Raw genomic sequence first — 25,696 nt, forward strand, 5'->3', positions numbered from 1 at the left:
ACAGGAGTGCAGACCCAGACTCTGGAAGCTGTCAGCCCTCATACATCTCATTCCCAGTCTCGCAGGAGTGCAGACCCAGACTCTGGATTCTCTCAGCCCTCATACATCTCATTCCCAGTCTCACAGGAGTGCAGACCCAGACTCTGGACGCTCTCAGCCCTCATACATCTCATTCCCAGTCCCACAGGAGTGCAGACCCAGACTCTGGAAGCTGTCAGCCCTCATACATCTCATTCCCAGTCTCGCAGGAGTGCAGACCCAGACTCTGGAAGCTGTCAGCCCTCGTACATCTCATTCCCAGTCTCACAGGAGTGCAGACCCAGACTCTGGACGCTTTCAGCCCTCATACATCTCATTCCCAGTCTCACAGGAGAGCAGACCCAGACTCTGGATTCTCTCAGCCCTCATACATCTCATTCCCAGTCTCACAGGAGTGCAGACCCAGACTCTGGAAGCTGTCAGCCCTCGTACATCTCATTCCCAGTCTCACAGGAGTGCAGACCCAGACTCTGGACGCTCTCAGCCCTCATACATCTCATTCCCAGTCTCACAGGAGTGCAGACCCAGACTCTGGAAGCTGTCAGCCCTCGTACATCTCATTCCCAGTCTTACAGGTGTGCAGACCCAGACTCTGGAAGCGGTCAGCCCTCGTACATCTCATTCCCAGTCTCACAGGAGTGCAGACCCAGACTCTGGACTCTCTCAGCCCTCGTACATCTCATTCCCAGTCTCACATGAGTGCAGACCCAGACTCTGGAAGCTGTCAGCCCTCGTACATCTCATTCCCAGTCTCACAGGAGTGCAGACCCAGACTCTGGAGTCTGTCAGCCCTCGTACATCTCATTCCCAGTCTCACAGGAGTGCAGACCCAGACTCTGGACTCTCTCAGCCCTCGTACATCTCATTCCCAGTCCCACAGGAGTGCAGACCCAGACTCTGGAAGCTGTCAGCCCTCGTACATCTCATTCCCAGTCTCACCGGAGTGCAGACCCAGCCTCTGGAAGCTATAAGCCCTCATACATCTCATTCCCAGTCTCGCAGGAGTGCAGACCCAGACTCTGGAAGCTGTCAGCCCTCATACATCTCATTCCCAGTCTCACCGGAGTGCAGACCCAGACTCTGGAAGCTGTCAGCTCTCGTACATCTCATTCCCAGTCTCACAGGAGTGCAGACCCAGACTCTGGAAGCTGTCAGCCCTCATACATCTCATTCCCAGTCTCGCAGGAGTGCAGACCCAGACTCTGGAAGCTGTCAGCCCTCGTACATCTCATTCCCAGTATCACAGGAGTGCAGACCCAGACTCTGGAAGCTGTCAGCCCTCGTACATCTCATTCCCTGTCTCACAGGAGTGCAGACCCAGACTCTGGAAGCTGTCAGCCCTCATACATCTCATTCCCAGTCTCACAGGAGTGCAGACCCAGACTCTGGACGCTCTCAGCCCTCGTACATCTCATTCCCAGTCTCACAGGAGTGCAGACCCAGACTCTGGACGCTCTCAACCCTCGTACATCTCATTCCTCACAAGAGTGCAGACCCAGACTCTGGACTCTCTCAGCTCTCGTACATCTCATTCCCAGTCTCACAGGAGTGCAGACCCAGACTCCGGAAGCTGTCAGCCCTCGTACATCTCATTCCCAGTATCACAGGAGTGCAGACCCAGACTCTGGACTCTCTCAGCCCTCGTACACCTCAATACCAGTCTCACAGGAGTGCAGACCCAGACTCTGGAAGCTGTCAGCCCTCATACATCTCATTCCCAGTGTCACAGGAGTGCAGATCCAGACTCCGGAAGCTGTCAGCCCTCGTACATCTCATTCCCAGTCTCACAGGAGTGCAGACCCAGACTCTGGACGCTCTCAGCCCTCGTACATCTCATTCCCAGTCTCACCGGAGTGCAGACCCAGACTCAGGAAGCTGTCAGCCCTCGTACATCTCATTCCCAGTCTCACCGGAGTGCAGACCCAGCCTCTGGAAGCTGTCAGCTCTCGTACATCTCATTCCCAGTATCACAGGAGTGCAGACCCAGACTCTGGAAGCTGTCAGCCCTCATACATCTCATTCCCAGTCTCACCGGAGTGCAGACCCAGACTCTGGAAGCTGTCAGCTCTCGTACATCTCATTCCCAGTCTCACAGGAGTGCAGACCCAGACTCTGGAAGCTGTCAGCCCTCATACATCTCATTCCCAGTCTCGCAGGAGTGCAGACCCAGACTCTGGAAGCTGTCAGCTCTCGTACATCTCATTCTCAGTCTCACAGGAGTGCAGACCCAGACTCTGGAATCTGTCAGCCCTCATACATCTCATTCCCAGTCTCGCAGGAGTGCAGACCCAGACTCTGGAAGATGTCAGCCCTCGTACATCTCATTCCCAGTCTCACAGGAGTGCAGACCCAGACTCTGGACGCTTTCAGCCCTCATACATCTCATTCCCAGTCTCACAGGAGAGCAGACCCAGACTCTGGATTCTCTCAGCCCTCATACATCTCATTCCCAGTCTCACAGGAGTGCAGACCCAGACTCTGGAAGCTGACAGCCCTCGTACATCTCATTCCCAGTCTCACAGGAGTGCAGACCCAGACTCTGGACGCTCTCAGCCCTCATACATCTCATTCCCAGTCCCACAGGAGTGCAGACCCAGACTCTGGAATCTGTCAGCCCTCATACATCTCATTCCCAGTCTCGCAGGAGTGCAGACCCAGACTCTGGAAGATGTCAGCCCTCGTACATCTCATTCCCAGTCTCACAGGAGTGCAGACCCAGACTCTGGACGCTTTCAGCCCTCATACATCTCATTCCCAGTCTCACAGGAGAGCAGACCCAGACTCTGGATTCTCTCAGCCCTCATACATCTCATTCCCAGTCTCACAGGAGTGCAGACCCAGACTCTGGAAGCTGACAGCCCTCGTACATCTCATTCCCAGTCTCACAGGAGTGCAGACCCAGACTCTGGACTCTCTCAGCCCTCGTACATCTCATTCCCAGTCTCACAGGAGTGCAGACCCAGACTCTGGACTCTCTCAGCCCTCGTACATCTCATTCCCAGTCTCACAGGAGTGCAGACCCAGACTCTGAAAGCTCTCAGCCCTCATACATCTCATTCCCAGTCTCACAGGAGTGCAGACCCAGACTCTGGAAGCTGTCAGCCCTCGTACATCTCATTCCCAGTCTCACAGGAGTGCAGACCCAGACTCTGGACTCTCTCAGCCCTCGTACACCTCAATCCCAGTCTCACAGGAGTGCAGACCCAGACTCTGGAAGCTGTCAGCTCTCGTACATCTCATTCCCAGTCTCACAGGAGTGCAGAACCAGACTCTGGAAGCTCTCAGCTCTCGTACATCTCATTCCCAGTCTCACAGGAGTGCAGACCCAGACTCTGGAAGCTGTCAGCCCTCATACATCTCATTCCCAGTCTCACAGGAGTGCAGACCCAGACTCTGGAAGCTGTCAGCCGTCGTGCACCTCAATCCTAGTCTCACAGGAGTGCAGATCCAGACTCCGGAAGCTGTCAGCCCTCGTACATCTCATTCCCAGTCTCACAGGAGTGCAGACCCAGACTCTGGACGCTCTCAGCCCTCGTACATCTCATTCCCAGTATCACAGGAGTGCAGACCCAGACTCTGGACGCTCTCAGCCCTCGTACATCTCATTCCCAGTATCACAGGAGTGCAGACCCAGACTCTGGAAGCTGTCAGCTCTCGTACATCTCATTCCCAGTTTCACAGGAGTGCAGACCCAGACTCTGGACGCTCTCAGCCCTCGTACATCTCATTCCCAGTATCACAGGAGTGCAGACCCAGACTCTGGAAGCTGTCAGCCCTCATACATCTCATTCCCAGTCTCACAGGAGTGCAGACCCAGACTCTGGACGCTCTCAGCCCTCGTACATCTCATTCCTAGTCTCACAGGAGTGCAGACCCAGACTCTGGACTCTCTCAGCTCTCGTACATCTCATTCCCAGTCTCACAGGAGTGCAGACCCAGACTCCGGAAGCTGTCAGCCCTCGTACATCTCATTCCCAGTATCACAGGAGTGCAGACCCAGACTCTGGAAGCTGTCAGCTCTCGTACATCTCATTCCCAGTATCACAGGAGTGCAGACCCAGACTCTGGACTCTCTCCGCCCTCGTACACCTCAATCCCAGTCTCACAGGAGTGCAGACCCAGACTCTGGAAGCTGTCAGCCCTCATACATCTCATTCCCAGTGCCACAGGTGTGGAGATCCAGACTCCGGAAGCTGTCAGCCGTCGTGCACCTCAATCCTAGTCTCACAGGAGTGCAGATCCAGACTCCGGAAGCTGTCAGCCCTCGTACATCTCATTCCCAGTCTCACAGGAGTGCAGACCCAGACTCTGGACGCTCTCAGCCCTCGTACATCTCATTCCCAGTCTCACCGGAGTGCAGACCCAGACTCTGGAAGCTGTCAGCCCTCGTACATCTCATTCCCAGTCTCACCGGAGTGCAGACCCAGCCTCTGGAAGCTGTCAGCTCTCGTACATCTCATTCCCAGTATCACAGGAGTGCAGACCCAGACTCTGGAAGCTGTCAGCCCTCATACATCTCATTCCCAGTCTCACAGGAGTGCAGACCCAGACTCTGGAAGCTGTCAGCCCTCATACATCTCATTCCCAGTCTCGCAGGAGTGCAGACCCAGACTCTGGAAGCTGTCAGCCCTCGTACATCTCATTCCCAGTCTCACCGGAGTGCAGACCCAGCCTCTGGAAGCTGTCTGCCCTCTTACATCTCATTCCCAGTCCCACAGGAGTGCAGACCCAGACTCTGGACGCTCTCAGCCCTCATACATCTCATTCCCAGTCCCACAGGAGAGCAGACCCAGACTCTGGATTCTCTAAGCCCTCATACATCTCATTCCCAGTCTCACAGGAGAATGCAGACCCAGACTCTGGAAGCTCTCAGCCCTCGTACATCTCATTCCCAGTCTCGCAGGAGTGCAGACCCAGACTCTGGAAGCTGACAGCCCTCATACATCTCATTCCCAGTCTCACCGGAGTGCAGACCCAGCCTCTGGAAGCTGTCAGCTCTCGTACATCTCATTCCCAGTCTCACAGGAGTGCAGACCCAGACTCTGGACGCTCTCAGCCCTCATACATCTCATTCCCAGTCCCACAGGAGTGCAGACCCAGACTCTGGAAGCTGTCAGCCCTCATACATCTCATTCCCAGTCTCGCAGGAGTGCAGACCCAGACTCTGGAAGCTGTCAGCCCTCGTACATCTCATTCCCAGTCTCACAGGAGTGCAGACCCAGACTCTAGATGCTTTCAGCCCTCATACATCTCATTCCCAGTCTCACAGGAGAGCAGACCCAGACTCTGGATTCTCTCAGCACTCATACATCTCATTCCCAGTCTCACAGGAGTGCAGACCCAGCCTCTGGAAGCTGTCAGCTCTCGTACATCTCATTCCCAGTATCACAGGAGTGCAGACCCAGACTCTGGAAGCTGCAGCTCTCGTACATCCCATTCCCAGTCTCACAGGAGTGCAGACCCAGACTCTGGAAGCTGTCAGCTCTCGTACATCTCATTCCTAGTCTCACAGGAGTGCAGACCCAGACTCTGGACGCTCTCAGCCCTCGTACATCTCATTCCCAGTGTCACAGGTGTGGAGATCCAGACTCCGGAAGCTGTCAGCCGTCGTGCACCTCAATCCTAGTCTCACAGGAGTGCAGATCCAGACTCCGGAAGCTGTCAGCCCTCGTACATCTCATTCCCAGTCTCGCAGGAGTGCAGACCCAGACTCTGGAAGCTGTCAGCTCTCGTACATCTCATTCCCAGTATCACAGGAGTGCAGACCCAGCCTCTGGAAGCTATAAGCCCTCATACATCTCATTCCCAGTCTCGCAGGAGTGCAGACCCAGACTCTGGAAGCTGTCAGCTCTCGTACATCTCATTCCCAGTATCACAGGAGTGCAGACCCAGCCTCTGGAAGCTGTCAGCCCTCATACATCTCATTCCCAGTCTCGCAGGAGTGCAGACCCAGACTCTGGAAGCTGTCAGCCCTCATACATCTCATTCCCAGTCTCGCAGGAGTGCAGACCCAGACTCTGGAAGCTGTCAGCTCTCGTACATCTCATTCCCAGTCTCACAGGAGTGCAGGCCCAGCCTCTGGAAGCTGTCAGCCCTCGTACAACTCAATCCCAGTCTCACAGGAGTGCAGACACAGAGCTCTTCATCCCTCACACTGCTAAGCAAGTCTCCAGGCTCCCTCAGCCGGCCGAGGGCCTCACGCCCAGTATCACACATGCCCTTCTGAATGGAACAAGCATTCAGACTCCACGCCACCTGGCCTTTACATGTCTCACAAACTTCACACCGAGTGTTCCATCCAGCCTGTAGATCTGTGACTCTTCTCCGGCTCTCAAGCATCACTCCACCTTCCTTCTAATCGAAGAATGCATGTTTGCAGACTAGGGATGACTCAGACCTCACAGGCCTCACTCACAGTGCCTCAACACTGTCAGCCTGAAGAGCTCGAACCTCCAAAGTCCTCACGCATCTCACACCCAAATCTTGACCCTGGTTCCAGAGCATCCTTCTTACCGAAACGCTTGGTATAGAGGATTTCCCCAAGGTTGTGGGGTGCCAAGGAGTAGACGGCTAGGATGCCCTCATCGGGGAAACCCCGCTGGCTGCTGGGGATGAAGGCCGCCAGCAGCTGCCCGTCCGCAGAGATGTCGCAGCTAGCATCATTGTAGATCTTGCAGTTGGGCACCAGGACGTTTACAGATGCTGCAGAGGAGAGGAAAGAAACATCAGAGTTTAAAGCATGCATCAGGGTCATCAGGAAAAAGAGACGGTCATAAAGGGAACACAGAACATGAGATGAAGGAGGCATTTTTACAAGCAAGAAAGTACATTGGGGGAGGGGAGAGGCTGATGGAGGAAGCGATAGGTGTGCAGGTGATGGGAAAGCTGGCCAGAGGAGCAAGAAGAGGCAGCAAAAGGATGGGGGGAGGTGGTCAGGGGGGCAGGGAGAGGCGGTTGGACAGAGAGGCCCACTGAGAGGTGGCCGGTGTGAGAGGGATACAGAGAGGCGATCAAAAGGAAGGAACACAGAGAGCTGGTCAAGTGCAGGGGAACTCGGCAAGGTGGGCAGGCGGAGAGGAACACAGAGGTGGACAGGCAGAGGGGAACACAGGGAAGTGGTCAGGTGGAGGGGAACATAGGGAGGTGGTCAGGTGGAGGGGAACACAGGGAGGTGATCAGGTGGTGGGAACACAGGGAGGTAGTCAGGTGGAAGGACCACAGGGAGGTGGTCAGGCTGAGGGGAACACAGGGAGGTGGGTCAGGCGGGAGGGAACACAGAGGTGGTCGAGAGGCGGAAGGGGACACAGAGGTGGTCGAGATGCGGAGGGGGACACAGAGGTAGTTGAGATGCGGAGGGGGACACAGAGGTGGTTGAGATGCGGAGGGGGACACAGAGGTGGTTGAGATGCGGAGGGGGACACAGAGATGGTCAGACGAAGGGGGACACAGAGGTGATCAGGCAGAGTATAACACAGAGGGTGGTCAGGTGGAGGACACAGGGAGGTGGTCAGGCTGAGGGGAATACAGGGAGGTGGTCAGGCAGAGGGGAACACAGAGGTAGTCAGGTGGAGGGAACACAGGGAGGTGGTCAGGCGGGAGGGAACACAGAGGTGGTCGAGAGGCAGAAGGGGACACAGAGGTGGTCGAGATGCGGAGGGGGACACAGAGGTGGTTGAGATGCGGAGGGGGGCACAGAGGTGGTTGAGATGCGGAGGGGGACACAGAGGTGGTCAGACGAAGGGGGACACAGAGGTGATCAGGCAGAGGATAACACAGAGAGGTGGTCAGGTGGAGAACCGAAGGAGGTGGTCAGGCTGAGGGGAACACAGGGAGGTGGTCAGGCAGAGGGGAACACAGGGAGGTGGTCAGGCAGAGGGGAACACAGGGAGGTGGTCAGGCGGAGGGAACACAGGAGAGGTGGTCAGGCGGAGGGAACACAGGGAGGTGGTCAGGTGGAGGGGAACACAGGGAGGTGGTCAGGCGGAGGGGAATACAGGGAGGTGGTCAGGTGGAGGGGAACACAGGGAGGTGGTCAGGTGGAGGAGAACCCAGGGAGGTGGTCAGGTGGAGGGGAACACAGGGAGGTAGTCAGGCAGAGGGGAACACAGGGAGGTAGGCAGGCGGAGGGAACACAGGGAGGTGGGGTCAGGCGGAGGGAACAGAGGGAGGTAGTCAGGCGGAGGGAACAGAGGGAGGTAGTCAGGTGGAGGGAACATAGGGAGGTGGTCAGGCGGAGGGAACACAGGGAGGTGGGCAGGCGGAAGGAACATAGGGAGGTGGTCAGGCTGAGGGGAACATAGGGAGGTGGTCAGGCGGAGGGGAACACAGGGAGGTGCTCAGGCGGAGGGGAACACAGGGAGGTGCTCAGGCGGAGGGGAACACAGGGAGGTGGTCAGGCGGAGGGGGAACACAGGGAGGTGGTCAGGCGGAGGGGGAACACAGGGAGGTGGTCAGGCGGAGGGAGAACACAGGGAGGTGGTCAGGCTGAGGGGAACACAGGGAGGTGGTCAGGCAGAGGGGAACACAGGGAGGTGGTCAGGCGGAGGGAACACAGGAGAGGTGGTCAGGCGGAGGGAACACAGGGAGGTGGTCAGGCGGAGGGAACACAGGGAGGTGGTCAGGCAGAGGGGAACACAGGGAGATGGTCAGGCGGAGGGGAATACAGGGAGGTGGTCAGGTGGAGGAGAACACAGGGAGGTGGTCAGGTGGAGGGGAACACAGGGAGGTGATCAGGTGGAGGAGAACACAGGGAGGTGGTCAGGTGGAGGGGAACACAGGGAGGTAGTCAGGCAGAGGGGAACACAGGGAGGTAGGCAGGCGGAGGGAACACAGGGAGGTGGGGTCAGGCGGAGGGAACAGAGGGAGGTAGTCAGGCGGAGGGAACAGAGGGAGGTAGTCAGGTGGAGGGAACATAGGGAGGTGGTCAGGCGGAGGGAACACAGGGAGGTGGGCAGGCGGAAGGAACACAGGGAGGTGGTCAGGCTGAGGGGAACATAGGGAGGTGGTCAGGCTGAGGGGAACATAGGGAGGTGGTCAGGCGGAGGGGAACACAGGGAGGTGCTCAGGCGGAGGGGAACACAGGGAGGTGGTCAGGCGGAGGGGGAACACAGGGAGGTGGTCAGGCGGAGGGGGAACACAGGGAGGTGGTCAGGCGGAGGGGAACACAGGGAGGTGGTCAGGCAGAGGGGAACACAGGGAGGTGGTCAGGCAGAGGGGAACACAGGGAGGTGGTCAGGCGGACGGGAACACAGGGAGGTGGGCAAATGAAGGGTAACAGAGAGGTGGTAGGAAGATGGGATCATAAGAGGTGGACAGGCAGAGGGGTGAAGAAAAACTTCAGTCCTTTAAGGGAGCTTTAAACAATACCTGTGTGCAAGAAACTATCAACCTAACCGTTATACTGCAGTCACCCTGAAACTGTAGAAATTCTACAGACACGGTAATAAAGTCACCCTTCCACAAATAAAGCTGGTCTGTCACACACTACCTCCTGCTGGCGTGCCCTTTAATCCATTGTGGACCAATTTGATTTTTAATTTTACGCAGCTTAGGTCAGTAGGCATGCACAGATGTGCCCCTCGCACCTCAGAGTATGTGAATATAGATAGGCACATGGCCTTTCACTGGCGCAATTTGCACGCATAACCAATTAAACAGGAAGCAGTTCCAGTTTGCAGATGGCCCCTGGGGCAGATCTCGCTAGCAGAGTTCCTATTCAGTCAAGCCTCAGGAGGGGAGTCAGTGACAGTACCCTCCACTGAGCCAAGAGAAGCAGAGATCAGAAATTAAACTGCCAAGGGAACAAGTGAGGGTGTGCAACGACAGGCAGGGTGGGCAGCTAGAACAAAAACAACCTCCCAAAAGAAATAGAGAGTAAACAAAACAAACACAACAACAACAAAAGGGTTTGGGGGAAGGAATGGGAATGTGGGAGTTGGGGGCGTTCAAGAGAGAGAAAAATGAGTGCTCTCGCTGAATTCCCAAGATATGATATTTCCACAAGTGTTTTGACCACGTTAACAAAATATGTTTTCCAGAAAGAAATAAACCAATTAGACAATATTTACAATCTTGTATGTACCGAGATAGCCAACCTGACACATGAAATCACATTTGGATGAAAACACTACTGCTTAATACTACCTAATTAAAGCAACTAAACAATGGAAATAATGTCCTTATAGGTAAATTATCAGGGCTGTAAAATATAAACCTACCACTTTAGGACTCCCAGTAGGCTGTATATTCCCAGGAGGAAAACAGTTTCTTTTTAAAGCCCACATAAAATTGTAACAAGAAGCAAAAATTCAAAACTGTGGCCTTGAATCCTTGGGGAGGACAGAACTCCCAAGGTGAAGAAATAAGAACTGAAGTAGGTAGCTTCTCCAGCACAGGATTATCTCTGCTAGTTATGAAAGACAGAACAGAGCAGGAAGCGGATCTAACCCCAAGCACAAACAGGGCCCAGAATCAAAAACTAAGTAAACAAGTTAGGAAGCGAAGCCTAACTACAAAAGCAACTAGAGTCGTGGCCTCCAAGTAACAGCCTTACACACGTCAAGAATGGGGACATGCCTCATTAGAGCAGCAGAAGCTGACCGTTACCTTGTGTAGCGAGCTTCAGACTTCATGGGCTAAGGTCTAGCACCCTTCCCATAACACAAAACTACAAGGAAGACAATCCATTCAGCAATGAGCAGCTTAGTAGTCAGACATATCCTGACAGCCTCAAAACATATAAGCTGTTTAACTTTCTGAACAGCCCTGGTTCTGTCTAGATGCTGAACATGTATCCTGTGCTTTTGCTCCAAAGGAGGCCCCATTAACTTAGAAAGAACAAAATTCAATTCCTGAGGAAGAGACGGCATCCTACAGTAATCACCTGACGGTGAGATAAAGTTTGAAAATGAGTCTTATAGTAGGCAGCGATAGCAGTCAGGTGCACTCTGAAAATGGGAAAATGTTAACCAGAATTCTTCTTTGCAAGTTAAGTCCAGCTTTTTGCTGATGAGCCATTAGCAAAACCTCTTATTTACACTAAGAACTCTTATTGGAGGAGTGTGAAAATGTGTTAAAACACTAATATTCATAATTTTTCCTTCATTCCTTTGTTTCCCTCTTTAGATCTAAAGTCGGACAAAACTCCAGTTTGCTAGTTTTATTTGCGTAATCAGAAAGTAGCGGGAGTAAACCCCTTGGTTCCATTGGTTCCATGTCATTCTTCTCCAGCAAGTGTCTCGTTTCTTGAATCCGCTGATGTGGCTTTCCAGGAGTCTTTACCCTCAGTGGAATTTGAGGAGAAAAATACCTGGCTTTGAAGACAATCTGCACAGTATCTAGAACCCACATATCCCTTGTGACCTTCTGCTGAGCCAGGAGATGGTTGGAAATATTCCTAACTACTCTAGTGCAAAAAGGTCGAGGCAGTCGGATGGAGGTTCCCTGAGGCAGCTAAAGGCTGCTGATCTTCCCCTTTGCCGCGAGAAAGACATTTTATGTTGAAAGCCTGCGGTTGTTGCTGCTGCAGCTGTCACTCAAGCAGGGGGTATATAAATGCTGCTTATTCTTGTCGTAGCCTTGAAACCTAACTTTCACATATTCTTCACCCTTGTCTAACCCTTCCGACACTAGGGCGTTTACTTAGGATGTATTTTGCTTGAATTTTCCATCAGCTCGAGATGTAAACATTCATTCAATGGAAGCTTCAGCATCTTCAGTACCTGATGTCAGAGATATTAGTCTTTACCATGAAGAGCAAATGCAAACGATGATAAGGTGGGATTAATTCATTGCCAGACTGGTAAGACTTTCTGAAGAGATCACTGCTTCTTTAATCATTTTCTATAAGACTTTTCTTGTCTCTTGGATGATGCTCCACAAACTGATTAAATTAATTCAACAAGGATCGACCGCAACAACTGATAAGGTAGAGTCGTCCGACAATCTCAGCAGCATCTGAAGCACTTTCCTTCCAAAAGTATCTCATTCCTACTCCTCCTCTCTGGAAAATCAGATGAAGTGGTGACATGGCACATTAAATGTTTTTCCTTGCAGCTACAGCCACCAAAGAGTCTGGCAGAGGAACCTCTTTTAGGAACTGTGTCTTTCGCAGGGCATAGTTTCTTCTACAACTATTAGACAGTTCGTGAACAGGGATGAGATCCTCAGTGGGTGAAAGTCTCAATGGAGCAGACTCCATTGAGACTTTGGTCAGAGAGTACATGAATCTTTTGAGAAGATTGAACAGAATCCAAGTTAGAATGGTTTGTCATGGCTGTCTTCTGACCCGCCTTGGACGAGGAATCTCACTACATCAGTGTTGGGAGTGTCCATGACGAGATCGAAGTAACCTTGAAGGAGACTCATCTGTATCTAGAAAATGTACCGAAACAAGCGCTGCACCAGAACTATCTTGAAACTTTGAAGTGTTAGAAAGTGTTGGACTAGGCTGTCCTAGAGTAGTCTTGAGGGCTGGTACCTTAGGTGGTGGATGGCAAGGCTGAGCAACTTGGCTGTTTCAGGATGTTGCGCCACAGTTTCTTTTTAATCAGACTTAATGTTAACCACAAAGCCACTCACAGGTGAGGGAGAATTTGGAGGCAGTAGGATTCTTTTTTGTCTTATGAAGTGATGTTTATCAAGCACTTGCCAAAAAGGGGGATTGTAGGAAGGTAGGAACCTTCAGCATGGTTACACCCACTTTTGGCCTGGTGTTATACTGTTTGACTAGTCAGACTAGGATCCTGCTAATCAGGATCCCAGTCTCTGTACTTTCTCCCCTAAATTGGATAAGGCGAGTACTTGGGTACACCCCAGATTGCCCACTGGTCCATAGTATATGGTAACAAGGTACCGAGGGCATAGGTACACCAGGGGTCCCCCATGGGCTGAAGCATGTATTATGCCACCCACGGGAGCCAACTCAAATTGTGACTCGAGGCCTGCCATTGAAGCCTGTGTAAGCTGGTGCTAGCACCACTTACGACAGAAATAGGTTTCCCTATATTTGAGGACACTACCCTTAAAACCTATAAGTCACCCCTAAGGCAGGCCTTTCAATCCTAAAGGCAGGGTGCTTGGTTCTAAAGGTGAGGGTGCACCTGCAAGAGCAGGGCACCCCTACAACCTTCGGAGTACATTCTCCCGGGGTTTTAAGTGAAACAGCTGTTACGATATATAGAGTGGTCATGCGTCATTTAGCAATGACCATCACAAAACTGGCTGTAACAAATCCTATCATGTTTACTATTAAACATGTTGGAATCATACCCCACCCTAAACGGTGTGGGAGGTATGATTCCATGCACTGTAAAGCTCCTCCGGGAGGCCCTCAGTGATCCTGGTATCAAACTTCTAGACCCAGACAGCACAGCATGGCTTCTGTCGAGCAGAGACACGATTCTGCCCTCCTGAGCCAAGCTCAAGTAGGAGAAGGCAGAACAATAGATATCCTGTCACAGGGCGGTGTGACCACCTTCCACACAGGGTTTAGTGTATTAGGGTGTGGGCGCTTCCCAGCGCCACTGTGGCTTGCTGGAAGGGCACACTTGGTGCTTTCCTCTCCACTCCACTTCAAACCAGTTCAAGGAGCCGTTTGGTTCCCACTCTGTCATGAAACTGGACAAAGGACATGGGAGGGACCCCTGAATCGTCCCAACCCTTTCCTTAAGGTACTTATGGGCTTACTTGTGGGTTCGTTTCTAGATTGATTGTGGGACAATATTCAGATCAGACACCACTTCATTTTCGACCGCCTCGAAACTCTGGACTTCGCTCTGGATACCGAGACTGCATCTGGGAAGACTCCTGCTGCTCCAGCTCTTGTTGCCCTGCAAGTATCCTGCAACGTATGCTTCCGTGCTCCATATAGGATCCTCACAAGGCCTGTGGACATCGAAGACACCTGAAGTAATCTCCCTTGAAGTGAAGGAATTACTTCCCTGCATCTGCAGGCTCCGCAACGCAGCTTACCGGTCTGCTGATCATGGGCTCCCATGGACTCCGAAAGGCTAATCAACATAGGTGGTGGTTCTGCAACTCTGTCGAGGCCTGCACTGTCTTCTCACCAAGTTTGAGGCCAGTATCCCATGCTGGAACAGAGCCCTGTTCACCGTGTTGACTTGTCGGCGCAAAGGCTTGTTGGCTCTCTTCCACAGAGCTTTTCGGGCTCCAAGAAGCTCCGACCTCAAGCATCTCCTGGAGCCAAGATTGTCGTCCTCACCACATTCCTTGCACCATGGCCCTGCATCTTTGGTGAACTGCTTGAGGTCCTCTCACGACTCCTGTGCCTCTGGCCTGTGGATCCTCTCGAGGGACTCCAGTGGGCGCCCCGGATTGCTCGGGCCTACTCTGACTAGCCTGCTTGTGTTGAGTCATTTGGACTTTGCTGGTCCAGACACTCCACCTTTATTGCTTGCCACATTGTTTGCAGTTGCCAAGGCTTGTTGGCGCTCCCGGCGGACACCGACCCCTCAACTCTTGACATCTGATGTGGGATAGCTCATGAACTGCTCCTGGTCTTCCACAGCGTCGCCTGGTCCAAACAGCTGAGGCTCTATCGTCATCGTCAACTCTCCTGCATCACCCGGCTTCAGTGGGCATCCGTCTTTTGTGCCTCCTGGACACTCCTGAGTGGCATAGACTCTGTCCCCTCTGCTTGCATGTACTTCTCATCTTGAATCCACCTTTGGGTTCCACCGGACACTTTCACCTTCTTTGTCAGCGGCATCTTCCTGAATTCCTCCATTGTGTTTGATGGGTCTTTCCGACGCCACTTTGCACCCGGCTTCCCTGGTGCAGGTATCCTGGCTCCTAGGGTATCTACGGGTGGGGTGGCTCTCCAACCTTGTGCCTTCCACTAGGTTTCTACAGGGTCCACTGGAAAGGGTTCTTCTTAAAAAAGTGCAACCGCGACTTACATATTGACTTGGAATGAGCACAAAGTCGTGTTCCTACTCTGCACACACCCTTCGTGGGGTTCCTGGGTACTTATCTTTGGTGGTTCCTTGGGTCCCAGCACTTCTACGTCTTCTGGGTATAGTCTTGGCTTTAGTCATGGTTCGCATCCCACTATTTTTGTACATGGTTTGGTCTCCCCCTGGTGACCACTGTGTATTTGTGCTACTTACCTGTTTTATTTGCAAAGTTGTGCATTGTGTTATATCTCCAGGTGGGAGATATTACGTGTTAGTGAGTGTCTTAAAATAAATACCTATTTTTATAAATACGCTGTGTAGTTCTTTTTCACTTAACCGACACCAATAGGATTCGGATTCTGGTAAAACAAGCTGCTTTACACTCCTTCAGGACTAAGCCTGAAGGCTGCTCTCCACAGCTACCACTTGGGAGAGCTTTCTAAGGTTGTCAAACACTATAAGTGTTGTCTGGATTACTGCAGAGTGCTAGACTTATGTAACTGAGCACCATATACTAAGCTAGCCTCCTACATGGATACTCTAGACAAAGAGCCTTTCAATGTTCAAATCTCTCAAGTATGTTTCGGAGCCATCTTCCCCCATGAGATGTGGTTGTTAAAAGACAGGAACGGTGAAAAAGCAGATGAAAATGGAAGCAAAAAATAAGGCGCTTTTAAAGACGTAGCCAAGATAGTAAAAATAAAACACACAATTTGAAGTTTATGGCAAAAGATAACTTTGAAGAAAGTATTATAGCGAAAAAGCACATTTCTGACTATCTCCATGCTAGGCATGGTGGGATAGCGCAGCTTTCTGGAATTCTTAAAGTGGCACGGACATATTTTCACAGCTCTGGTCGGTTTTAAAATTAGGACACCATTTCCTCCATTTTATTTTTTTACTATGTAGTTATTTTACATTGGTAGTTTCAGTTAAATGTGCTTTGATTTTTTATGTTTCAATTTGGCTATTTGGATATTTAAAAAACAGTAAACATTGACTAACTGGACATGTATTTCGGTAAAACATTGTGATGAGCTGCTTTCCGGGTTTCTCACAGGTGCAGATAATCTATGAATATCCGAGAGAATCACATAGTGGAGAACAGTGTATGCAACTATGCAAAGAATCAGCAGACTAACTATGCAGAGAGCACACAAAGAAAGTACCAGCCTGTATATACTCAGGAAGAAAGATGGCAGGGTAATATTCTGATCAATGTATCAATCTGGCTGGAAGGAGGAATGAGGGGTAAATTCACACGCTTCGTCTATCATGGTTCGATTCGATTTTATTTTTTTGAAAAGCAAATTGTGATCTAAAAAGGTTCTTCACCATTAAGGCAACCTCAAATCTATAAGATTACACAAAAACATTCTAAGGGAGTTAGAGAGAGAAGAGCCAGGCTTCCTGGTGTCTATGAAATAGATGGAGTCCGGGTCAGAGCAGACAGTCACATAACCTCTGCGGCAAAAAGAAAATTGACCACGAGAGCATGCTTGAGAGATTCTAAGAACCAGAGAGATATTGTGAGAAGATCAAGGGAATCTCAAACAGCATCAACAGAGTCCTGCTTTTCTTAAAAAAAAAATCATAAATCATACTCTTATATCTGTGCAGGACTAAAGGAGGATTACGGGGCATGAAACAAGGCTCAGGGCAATGGGACGTCTATGAAAAAACCTATGGGGGGAAGGACCTCTGGTCCCTTTTCTGATGGCTGAGCAAAGGTCCAGCTGGAGTCTATTGACGATATCAAAAACAGTGGTCCAAACCAACAGTCTTAAATCAACAAAATATGTACTTACAATCAAGCATTTAACAAGTGTTCAGCTCTATAGAATCATTCTGCAGTTCATTTACGAAAGAATGCAACTACCTGACAAGAAACCCATGTTTATTCAGAAGGAGTTTAATGAATCACTCCATCGCAACAGTTATTTATATACATTTATACATTTTTATACGAACAGTAAAAAGGAGCAAATTGCTGCTAAAAACGTGCAAGAAAAAGACAAAGAGTGGTGATTTGAGAAAGGGTGAAAGCCTCGAAAAAACCAGTGACACAGAAGTGTTGAATAAACAATTTCCAATTGATTAAAAGAAAGCTGGTATTAAAAATTCCAGCTTTTTTGGCAAACAGCCACTGCTTATTAGTCCACTATTTTTTCATTTATACAGTCTTTGATAGCATGTATAATGCAGTTTCTGATGATTAGTGGTCCACTATGCAATTAAAGAAGCGTCAACGTTTCAACCTGACTATTGGCTATGGGGTGACTGGGGGCCTCGGCCTGCGGTCTTCTTCAGGACATATGAAGCACAACCTTCAAACCGTAGATATATCAAAGTCACGTACGTAGGGTAAATCAATATAATATTCAGGGTGTTGCATTATAGGAAACTGCCAAATTGCTTAGTGTTCCCAAAACAGGAGTGTGGCTTACCCATGAACCTTCAGTGGGTGACCTGGTCCTCTGAGTTGAAAATGGACGACGAAGATTTTAACGGAGAGCAATTTACCCACTATCTGTAAGTAATGAAGCAAAAGTGTCCATCAAAATCACAAATTATTTAAATTGTAATTGAGTACCTAGTCAGGAAAGCAAAATGCGACGTACCCAAGAAAGGGGTAAGGGTGTATTGGACCGTATCCTAGATGTGCACAGCTGTTTCTGAGTAGCCGCTCATGCGATCGAAAGTTGATCCGATCAAATCATTCCGCCGAGGCATAAAATGCCGCTACGGAGGAAAACACAATGAGTTGTGTTACGAGAGGCCTTGATGTCACTAATTTAAAGGTGGTTATCATGCGAGTTAGTGAGCGCTAAGCCTACCTTGGGAGTTACGCGTCCACTGCTCAACAGAACCGCTGTGGAAAATTCAGCTTAGTGGAACAAACGTCACAAGGACGTTTTTTACGTTCTGTCATAGTAGAAAGGGTGGAAAGACTCCCGAATGCGATTGATTATACGGGGAGTAGGTGAAAGGCTCTTGAACCTACCCAAAACAATAAGTTAAGTTAAATGACAATCATATTTGCCCTCACATCCATCATTCAGTTACTACAACTTTGATGCATGGTGATTTAAATGAGTAATCCTCAGCATCTGCAATTTAAAATCCTCTTTTTTCCAGATTTATGATTGTCAATTAACTTAACTTATTGTTTTGGGTAGGTTCAAGAGCCTTTCACGTACTCCCCGTATAATCAATCGCATTCAGGGGTCTTTCCACCCTTTCTACTATGACAGAACGTAAAAAACGTCCTTGTGACGTTCGTTCCCCTCGGCTGGATTTTCCACAGCGGTTCTGTTGAGCAGTGGACGCGTAACTCCCAAGGTAGGCTTAGCGCTCACTAACTCGCATGATAACCACCTTTAAATTAGTGACATCAAGGTCTCTTGTAACACAGCCCATTGTGTTTTCCTCCGTAGCAGCATTTTATGCCTCGGCGGAATGATTTGCCCGGATCAACTTTCGATCGCATGAGCGGCTACTCAGAAACCGCGGTGCACATCTAGGATACGGTCCAATACGCCCTAACCCCTTTCTCTGGTAAGTCGCATGTTGCTTTCCTGAGGAGGTACTCAAATACAATTTAAATAATTTGTGATTTTGATGGACACTTTTGCCTCATGACTTACAGATAGTGGGTAAATTGCTCTCCGTTAAAATCTTCGTCGTCCATTTTCAACTCAGAGGACCAGGTCACCCACTGAAGGTTCATGGGTAAGCCATACTCCTGTTTTTGGAACACTAAGCAATTTGGCAGTTCCCTGAGCCAATAGTCGGGTCGAAACGTTGACGCTTCTTTAATTGCAAACTGGACCACTAATCATCAGAAACTGCATTATACATGCTATCAAAGACTGTATAAATGAAAAAATAGTGGACTAATAAGCAGTGGCCATTTGCCAAAAAAGCTGGAATTTTTAATACCAGCTTTCATTTAATCAATTGGAAATTGTTTATTCAACACTTCTGTGTCACTGGTTTTTTCGAGGCTTTAACCCTTCCTCAAATCACCACTTTTTCTTTTTCTTGCACGTTTTTAGCAGCAATTTGCTCCTTTTTACCGTTTGTATAAAAATGTATAAATGTATATAAATAACTGTTGCGATGGAGTGATTTATTAAACTCCTTCTGAATAATCATGGGTTTCTTGTCAGGTAGTTGCATTCTTTCGTAAATGAACTGCAGATTGATTCTATAGAGCTGAATACTTAGAAGGCTCATTTAACAATGATAAATGCTTGATTGTAAGTACATATTTTGTTGATTTAAGACTGTTGGTTTGGACCACTGTTTTTGATATCATTAATCACCCACGTCCACGAACCATATTGGGTTACCCCATTCTTGTAATGGAGTCTATTGACAGCACAGGCACAGCACATGACCGAGAGCTTCCATGGTTTAGGCGATGGGGAGATTACACAGTTCACCGCCTTTGTACATCAATCAGAAAGAATAATAAGAAGAATCTTCATTGAGACGCGCAGATAATAACAAAATGAGAAACTATCCCACCCAAAATGAAAGAAAAGCACAATCATGCTTGAGGCAAGATTTTCCACTGAATCAAGAAGAGAAACAACCTCAATCAGAGAGAAATATAAGCACTCATCGCGATGGCAGAGGTGTCGCAGATTAACATATTCGCAGCTCAGGATGAATTACACTAACGCAGGCTCTGAGTTATCTACGACAAAGTACAGAGTTGGCAGGCAAGAGAAGGTTATATGGTCCAGAATATCTTCGTATACAAGAAGAAGCGGAGTGTTCTGAGCATAAGCGTAGATGAGACAACAGAAGGAAAAAAAGAAGGAAAAACACTGCTTGGGTGATCTTAAACGAAGAGATCCAAGTTTGGGCAAGATCACAGATACCCAAAAGAGTCCGGCGGGTAAAGATGGCATGTTAGATGACAAGGCCGTTCATATATCAAACAAAATCAGAGTTTACCGCTGTCACCTTCACTCTCCGCAGAATATCCAGGAGCTCAGTCTCAGCACCAAGTGCTAGCTGAACATCTTCCTGAGAGCATCAGTCTAAGGAGGAAAAGAGACGCATGCTTCTTGACAAATTTCTCAAGAAATTTGGCTGGAGCAAGTAATGCGGAAACAAAGCAGCATTTTAACTTTTTAAGGTGAGTGTGAGAGGGTTGTTTTAAAGAAGAAAGACCCTCTTTTTTAAAGTGGTTACTGCAGTTTTCAGACTGATGACTGGTCAAATACGCAAAGAAGAATTAAACGAAACGGGGAGATCCGTCTGTGGACTATAAACTGCAAGGGATTAAAATCTAATTACGCTGATTTGCAAGAAAGGAGAGTAGACCCAGGGGTACTGTTTGGGCAAGGATGGTAGACTATCACTATAAGCCATTCTACTAAAGAGGATAGATTACATTTTACCAGGAAAAAACTTTAGAAAGGTCACAACAAAGTTCTATCAAAGCGGGAACTTTGGTAAGAGTGGAAGTAGAGGATGATGGTTTGAACACTTTGGAAAAAAACTGAGTTAGAAATATCAGTCACAAGTTGTGTTCCAAGTCAAAGGCAGTAATTTCATAAAAGAAAGAAAGTGAGAGGAAAGTAACATTGCTTCCAAATACCATAGCTTGAGCTATCCTTAATCTTATACGTTTCGGAAAGCGCTGGCTTGTGCCTTAATGCTATTTTGTGCTAAGAACATACTGAAAGTAGCAGTCTGTTTTAATCCTCTTTCTCTCAATGTCAAGAAACGCTGTTGGGGATTGTGCACAAGATATGTCAGCTTGGATGGTCCATGCATTCACTGAAGGAGGGATAGTGGGAGTCCCAATGTTTTAATGGAGTGTAGGGAAGAGTCCTTTGAGGAGGTTTCATTTTACAATGTTCTGAATGTTGATTTCATAGTTTTGGTCCAGTGCGTTCCACAACTGGGCACCAGCCATGCAGATAGCCTTCCCACCTGCATTAGTGGATTTCCGAACGTGATAAGTAGTGTAGCACTGGAACAACAACTGAAGAGGTTCGGGGCAATTCACCTTTGAGGGCTGAAGGTGGCACAGAGGAAAAAGTGACTTACCTTCGTTAACAGGTTTTCTAGTGGATACTCTAACTGCAGATTCTTAAACTTGAGCAAATTTCTCCTCCCAGGGTCCTGCACCAACAGTTTTGTTGGAGGGACACCTAAATTCCAGTATGAGGCTTACCACTTTGGGAGTAAAATCAACAGCCATCAATTGCCGCCGCTCAATCTCCACGCATGGATGAGTAGGCTTTGGAGCAGAACCCTGCCCTGCTCCTTCAACAGGAGCTCCTTCAACAGGAGCTCCTCCAAAGGGGCAGCTAGGTCAGAGAACAGATGCTCATGGACATACGTGCCAAATACCACACTCTCAAAAGTTTGAATACTGCACATTCTCATCAGTGGCCAGAAGATGTCCTATACCACCTTGGAGTGTAGTCACCATTTGTGATCTGCTCTCCAATGTTGGCTAAGTTTTCTGAGTTTGCCTGCCCTGCTATTTAAAGATCCTGCCAGGTGCAATATGATCACGGAGATGCCATGAGCGTTCATCCACTCCCAAAGGCACAGCGCCGCCTGACACAGGACTCATAAACCCACTCCACACTGTTTGTTGCATTTAATGGCAGTCATGTTGTCAAGGAGAACCTCCACCTGTTCCCTCTTGATGATGGCTGGAAAGCTTTCATTTCCAAGCGAATGACCTGTGACTCCAACAAGTTGATGTGGAGGCAGACTTTCACAGGAAAACAAAGGCCTCTGATCTCAACCTCCCCAACTAAGTTAACAGGTTGGCAGTCGTGTGGAGGGGGCTTACGACTGTTTGAGATGAGCCCGCCTTCAGTCGCCAGTCATCACAGCATGGGAAGACTGGTATTGTCAACCTGAGCAGATAGGCATGGACCATCAACTTTGTGAACACCTGAGGTGCACTGGTAGGGCTGAAGGGAGCACCACGGATTGAAAGTGCTCCTGGTCTACATGGAGTCGGAGGTAGCGTCTATGGAACTGCAGAACGGAACATGGAAATAGGTGCCAACATCCACTTCACTTGATCCAGTGCAGACAGGACTTGGGCCTATGTGAACATTTTGAATTTGTACTTCTGGGGGAAGAAGTTTAATGAAGGAGGATAAAGCAGAGGCCTCCAACCTTTTTTGGCACCAAGTAAAGGAAATAACAACCAGTCTCAATCTCTGATGCCAGCACCACCTCGATGGCTCTTTTGGCCATGAGAGCTTGAACAACTTCTCGTAGGATGGACAAGTGATCTTCTGGGAGGTGTTGTAACAAGCAAGGCATGTTAGGTTGGGCCGTCAGACAGGGGAGGGAGTAACCACTACGCAAAACCTGGGCCCCCGATGAATGGACATAATGCTCATCTACCCGGGGTGGTAAAAGGTGATGCAACCTCCTACCAGGTGACCCAGCGCCATCAAGGACAACTTAAAGTGGCTTTGCAGCAGCTGCATGGATGGGGGACTGGATAGTTCTCTGCCTCTGAAGGCCTGGGTGCTGGTGGGCGTTCTCTGCCTCTAAAAGCGCAGGAGGCCTTTTGTTGAGGCCGGGTTGGACACTGATGCTGCCTCCGAAGCCTCAAAAGGGGCAAAATTGCTGGGGGAACTGCAAGTTATTATGTATATTATATTAAGATATTATACGGAGGGATGGAATCTGTTTAATCCTGGGAGTTATTTTTTTCTGGCTTTGCATGGGCTAATATACTTTAAAGGAATTAAGAAATAACTTGGAAAAATCCACAGTCCATGTAAAACTCATCTCCTGCACTACTCATATTTTGTGCACTACTCATATTTTGAGCAGTACTAATTAAATTGTACTATACATTCTAAATTCAAGTGTCGGTACCTCCAATAAATTTTCATGGGATTTAAGTAGCCTACGAGCCACTCTTCTTAGACAGAATCGCAAACTGGAACATCTACTTGAAGTGAGCAAGCAAGGAGGTGAAGTGACATGGCCAGCCTATGGACAGATGGGTCTGTTTGTCCACTAACTGCATATCTTGTGTACTCCTAATGTTCTAGACCTTGCTATAACTCAGGTTCACGTAAGTACTTTTGGAACTGCAAGAGCTCAAGGGAAGAATTGATGCCAGAGGAGTCGCGATGCCATGAAGTAGATATGGCTAAAAAGTTAAATATATCTCCAACTCATTGGAGCTTTAGACCATACTCTGAGCTCATCAAAGCAGAGAAACACAAACTGAATACTGGCTTCTCTAAAGTGTTTAAAAAGAGAGGACTACCCTGGTCCGGTTGGAAAATGTCATTAATCACCAGAAACAAAGCCAGAGGTTTTTCCATAACGAAAGCAACTGCTCCTGGGATTACGAGATAAACACAATGAAACACATTGTAAGGCTCATGGGAACGCTGAACTTTGATGACACGCACCCTTTGAACTTATGCTATAGCTACCAAAATGCCAATTTCCATTACAAAGGCGGATAGTCTGACTTTAGCGCTGAATAAAAAGCACTCATTCAAGAGTAATGGCTTTCGAACAAAAGGAAAGCTGCTAAGGTATCTAGTAAATCTTTGATCACTAGGATAGTGCAAAAAAAGGCAACTCAAGAGAATGAGATTATCAATAAGCACTCGACAGAAAAATCTGTTTAATAAATTGTGACGGCTAGGTTTAGTCACCTAAACATTAGGTCGATCTATCTCTTCTGGTCACATCCTTGGAAGTAACTGGTTTTTGTGGTACCGGAATCAGAATTGTTCCACTTGAAGTCGCATTAAGGTATTGTGAATGGATGCTTTGTGTATTCCATAATCTCTAGGCATGAGCTATGCAAGCTTTTGGTGGCCACACTAAAGGACTGCAGAATGGCATCACCTATTTGAATTTAGAACTCAGCATTACGTTCTCCGTAGGGGCTGTTTTGAAAGGGGTAGAATGTTTGGTGGGTTTGCCACTGCTGCATTTGCCGTAAATTAGAAGTTCTCTCTTCATCTCCATGATGGAAGTCTGTGGAACACCATCTAGCACAACATCACAGATAGGTGGTGCAGCATGCATGGAAGCCTCCATTCTTGCCCTTTCTGCATAAGGAAGTCTGGATACCACTCCTGGTGTAGCCAATCTACAGCAACGAGAAGTTCTACCTGCCTCTCGCTTTGAGCTTAACAAATATTTTCTGAGAAATAGCCGTTGGTGGAAAGGTGAAAACATATATTCCTAATCACTTTATTAAAAAAAAAAGTCGATTTCAACTATGATGAGGTTATTTGCATTCAAAATCAATCAAGCTGCCATTTTCCCCCACTTTTACGTTCCAGACTTACTTTAGCTATTCCGACAACTATTCCCTAAGTTCATTATCTCGGTTATTTTGAAGATCCAGTGCGTGTACTACATTGAAATTAATTTCTCAAGCCCGAAGCCTGAGAGTAATGACTATTCTGTTGCTTACACTTTTTGCAACACGCAATGTCACAGTGTTGAATGTTTAAATGAAAGCTGAGGTGGTGGGATTGCTATCAAATAATGTAAGCACTATGGCGACTGCATTCAACTTCAGCATGTTTAATTAATAAAATTGTTCCGTGGGCGGCCGTTTCTCCTTCGTGGTCAGCTGGCCCGAAAAGGCGCTGCCTACCATGCATGGAGGAGTCGGTCTCAACTGCTTGAACTAGAAGTGACTTATCAAATGGAATCCACATAAAACGTTCATCCCCCGTCACTACTTGCATAATGCAGGACTGGCTGCGTTAGGGGGCATCGGGTCAAGCGGTCCTTCAATGTAATGATTGCTGATGCCATTGGTCTTCAAGGGTGTCTTGTCGAGATCTGATGTGTGCCATCACTCTAGGGTTAATGACAAATACACGGTGCCCTGGAGCCCTGAATAGGAATGGCTGCAGGATGAGAAACTGCCTGAAGCGGAAGACCCTTCACTGTATATGAGGCACTTTGCCCTCTGAAAGATACTCTTTAGCAACTGTTAAGGTCCGATTAGCCCCAATAACTGGATGACTGGACCTACCTTGGGCTGCTGACTTATTATAACTCTTTGAAACCTCAGGCTGTAACGAACACCGACTGCACTTGGTAGGTCTTACAGCATTTCTGACAACAGTTTACCTTGTTTCAACTATCATCCAAGCAGGGATAGATCAATATTTTTAGCACCCCTGTAAATCTGATAACGCTATTATCCTCGAAAAGATGGTAGGGGCAGACGACAACTCACACTAATAGTGATGGTTGTTCTTAAAGCACAAACACCTCTTTCTGTGGATATTTGTATCCTGTAAATCAAGAGTACACATGCAGCCCTTGTCGTTAAATAGGGATAGATCGGACGGAGTGCATTCATTCAGAGTGTTTCTCTTTTGAACTACTCTTGTTATCACGAGGTCCAATACTAGATTAAATTCCAGTTGTGAACCTTTCTTTCGCTGTATAAACTAGTGACACTATATCTATTCGATGCAACAGCACTTTCGCCACCACCTCTTCTGAATCAGAGGCAGAGTCTACTGTACAAGCCCCAAAATTCTAGTTTTTTTATAATTTCATATGCTATCTAGCACATGTTGTAAGCCTAGAAATGGCGCAATCTGTTTTCTGTCACCAAAGCGCTGAACAGGAGAGGCCCAGTGAGGAAGTTGCAAACTTGGCTTTGATGATTCTTTCGCCAGTACTGTTGAGGGCTGTTCCACTATATCTGGTACTCTGCTTTGGTGTCTGCTTGT

General features: G+C 48.5%; 1 protein-coding gene across 3 annotated transcripts in view; it reads right to left on the reverse strand.

The window, feature by feature from the left end:
- The window catches only part of AMBRA1 (autophagy and beclin 1 regulator 1), a 581,139-nt gene that overhangs the window by 206,250 nt on the left and 349,193 nt on the right, over positions 1-25,696 (reverse strand). For all 3 annotated transcript variants that reach the window (XM_078684411.1, XM_078684412.1, XM_078684409.1), the window contains one exon: positions 6,553-6,741. In XM_078684411.1, the coding sequence (XP_078540537.1) occupies positions 6,553-6,741 (189 nt within the window). The remainder of the gene's footprint in view (positions 1-6,552; positions 6,742-25,696) is intronic.

Source organism: Lissotriton helveticus, chromosome 3_2 (genome assembly GCF_964261635.1).
Source record: "Lissotriton helveticus chromosome 3_2, aLisHel1.1, whole genome shotgun sequence".
In the NCBI taxonomy this organism is placed as follows: Eukaryota; Metazoa; Chordata; class Amphibia; order Caudata; family Salamandridae; genus Lissotriton; species Lissotriton helveticus.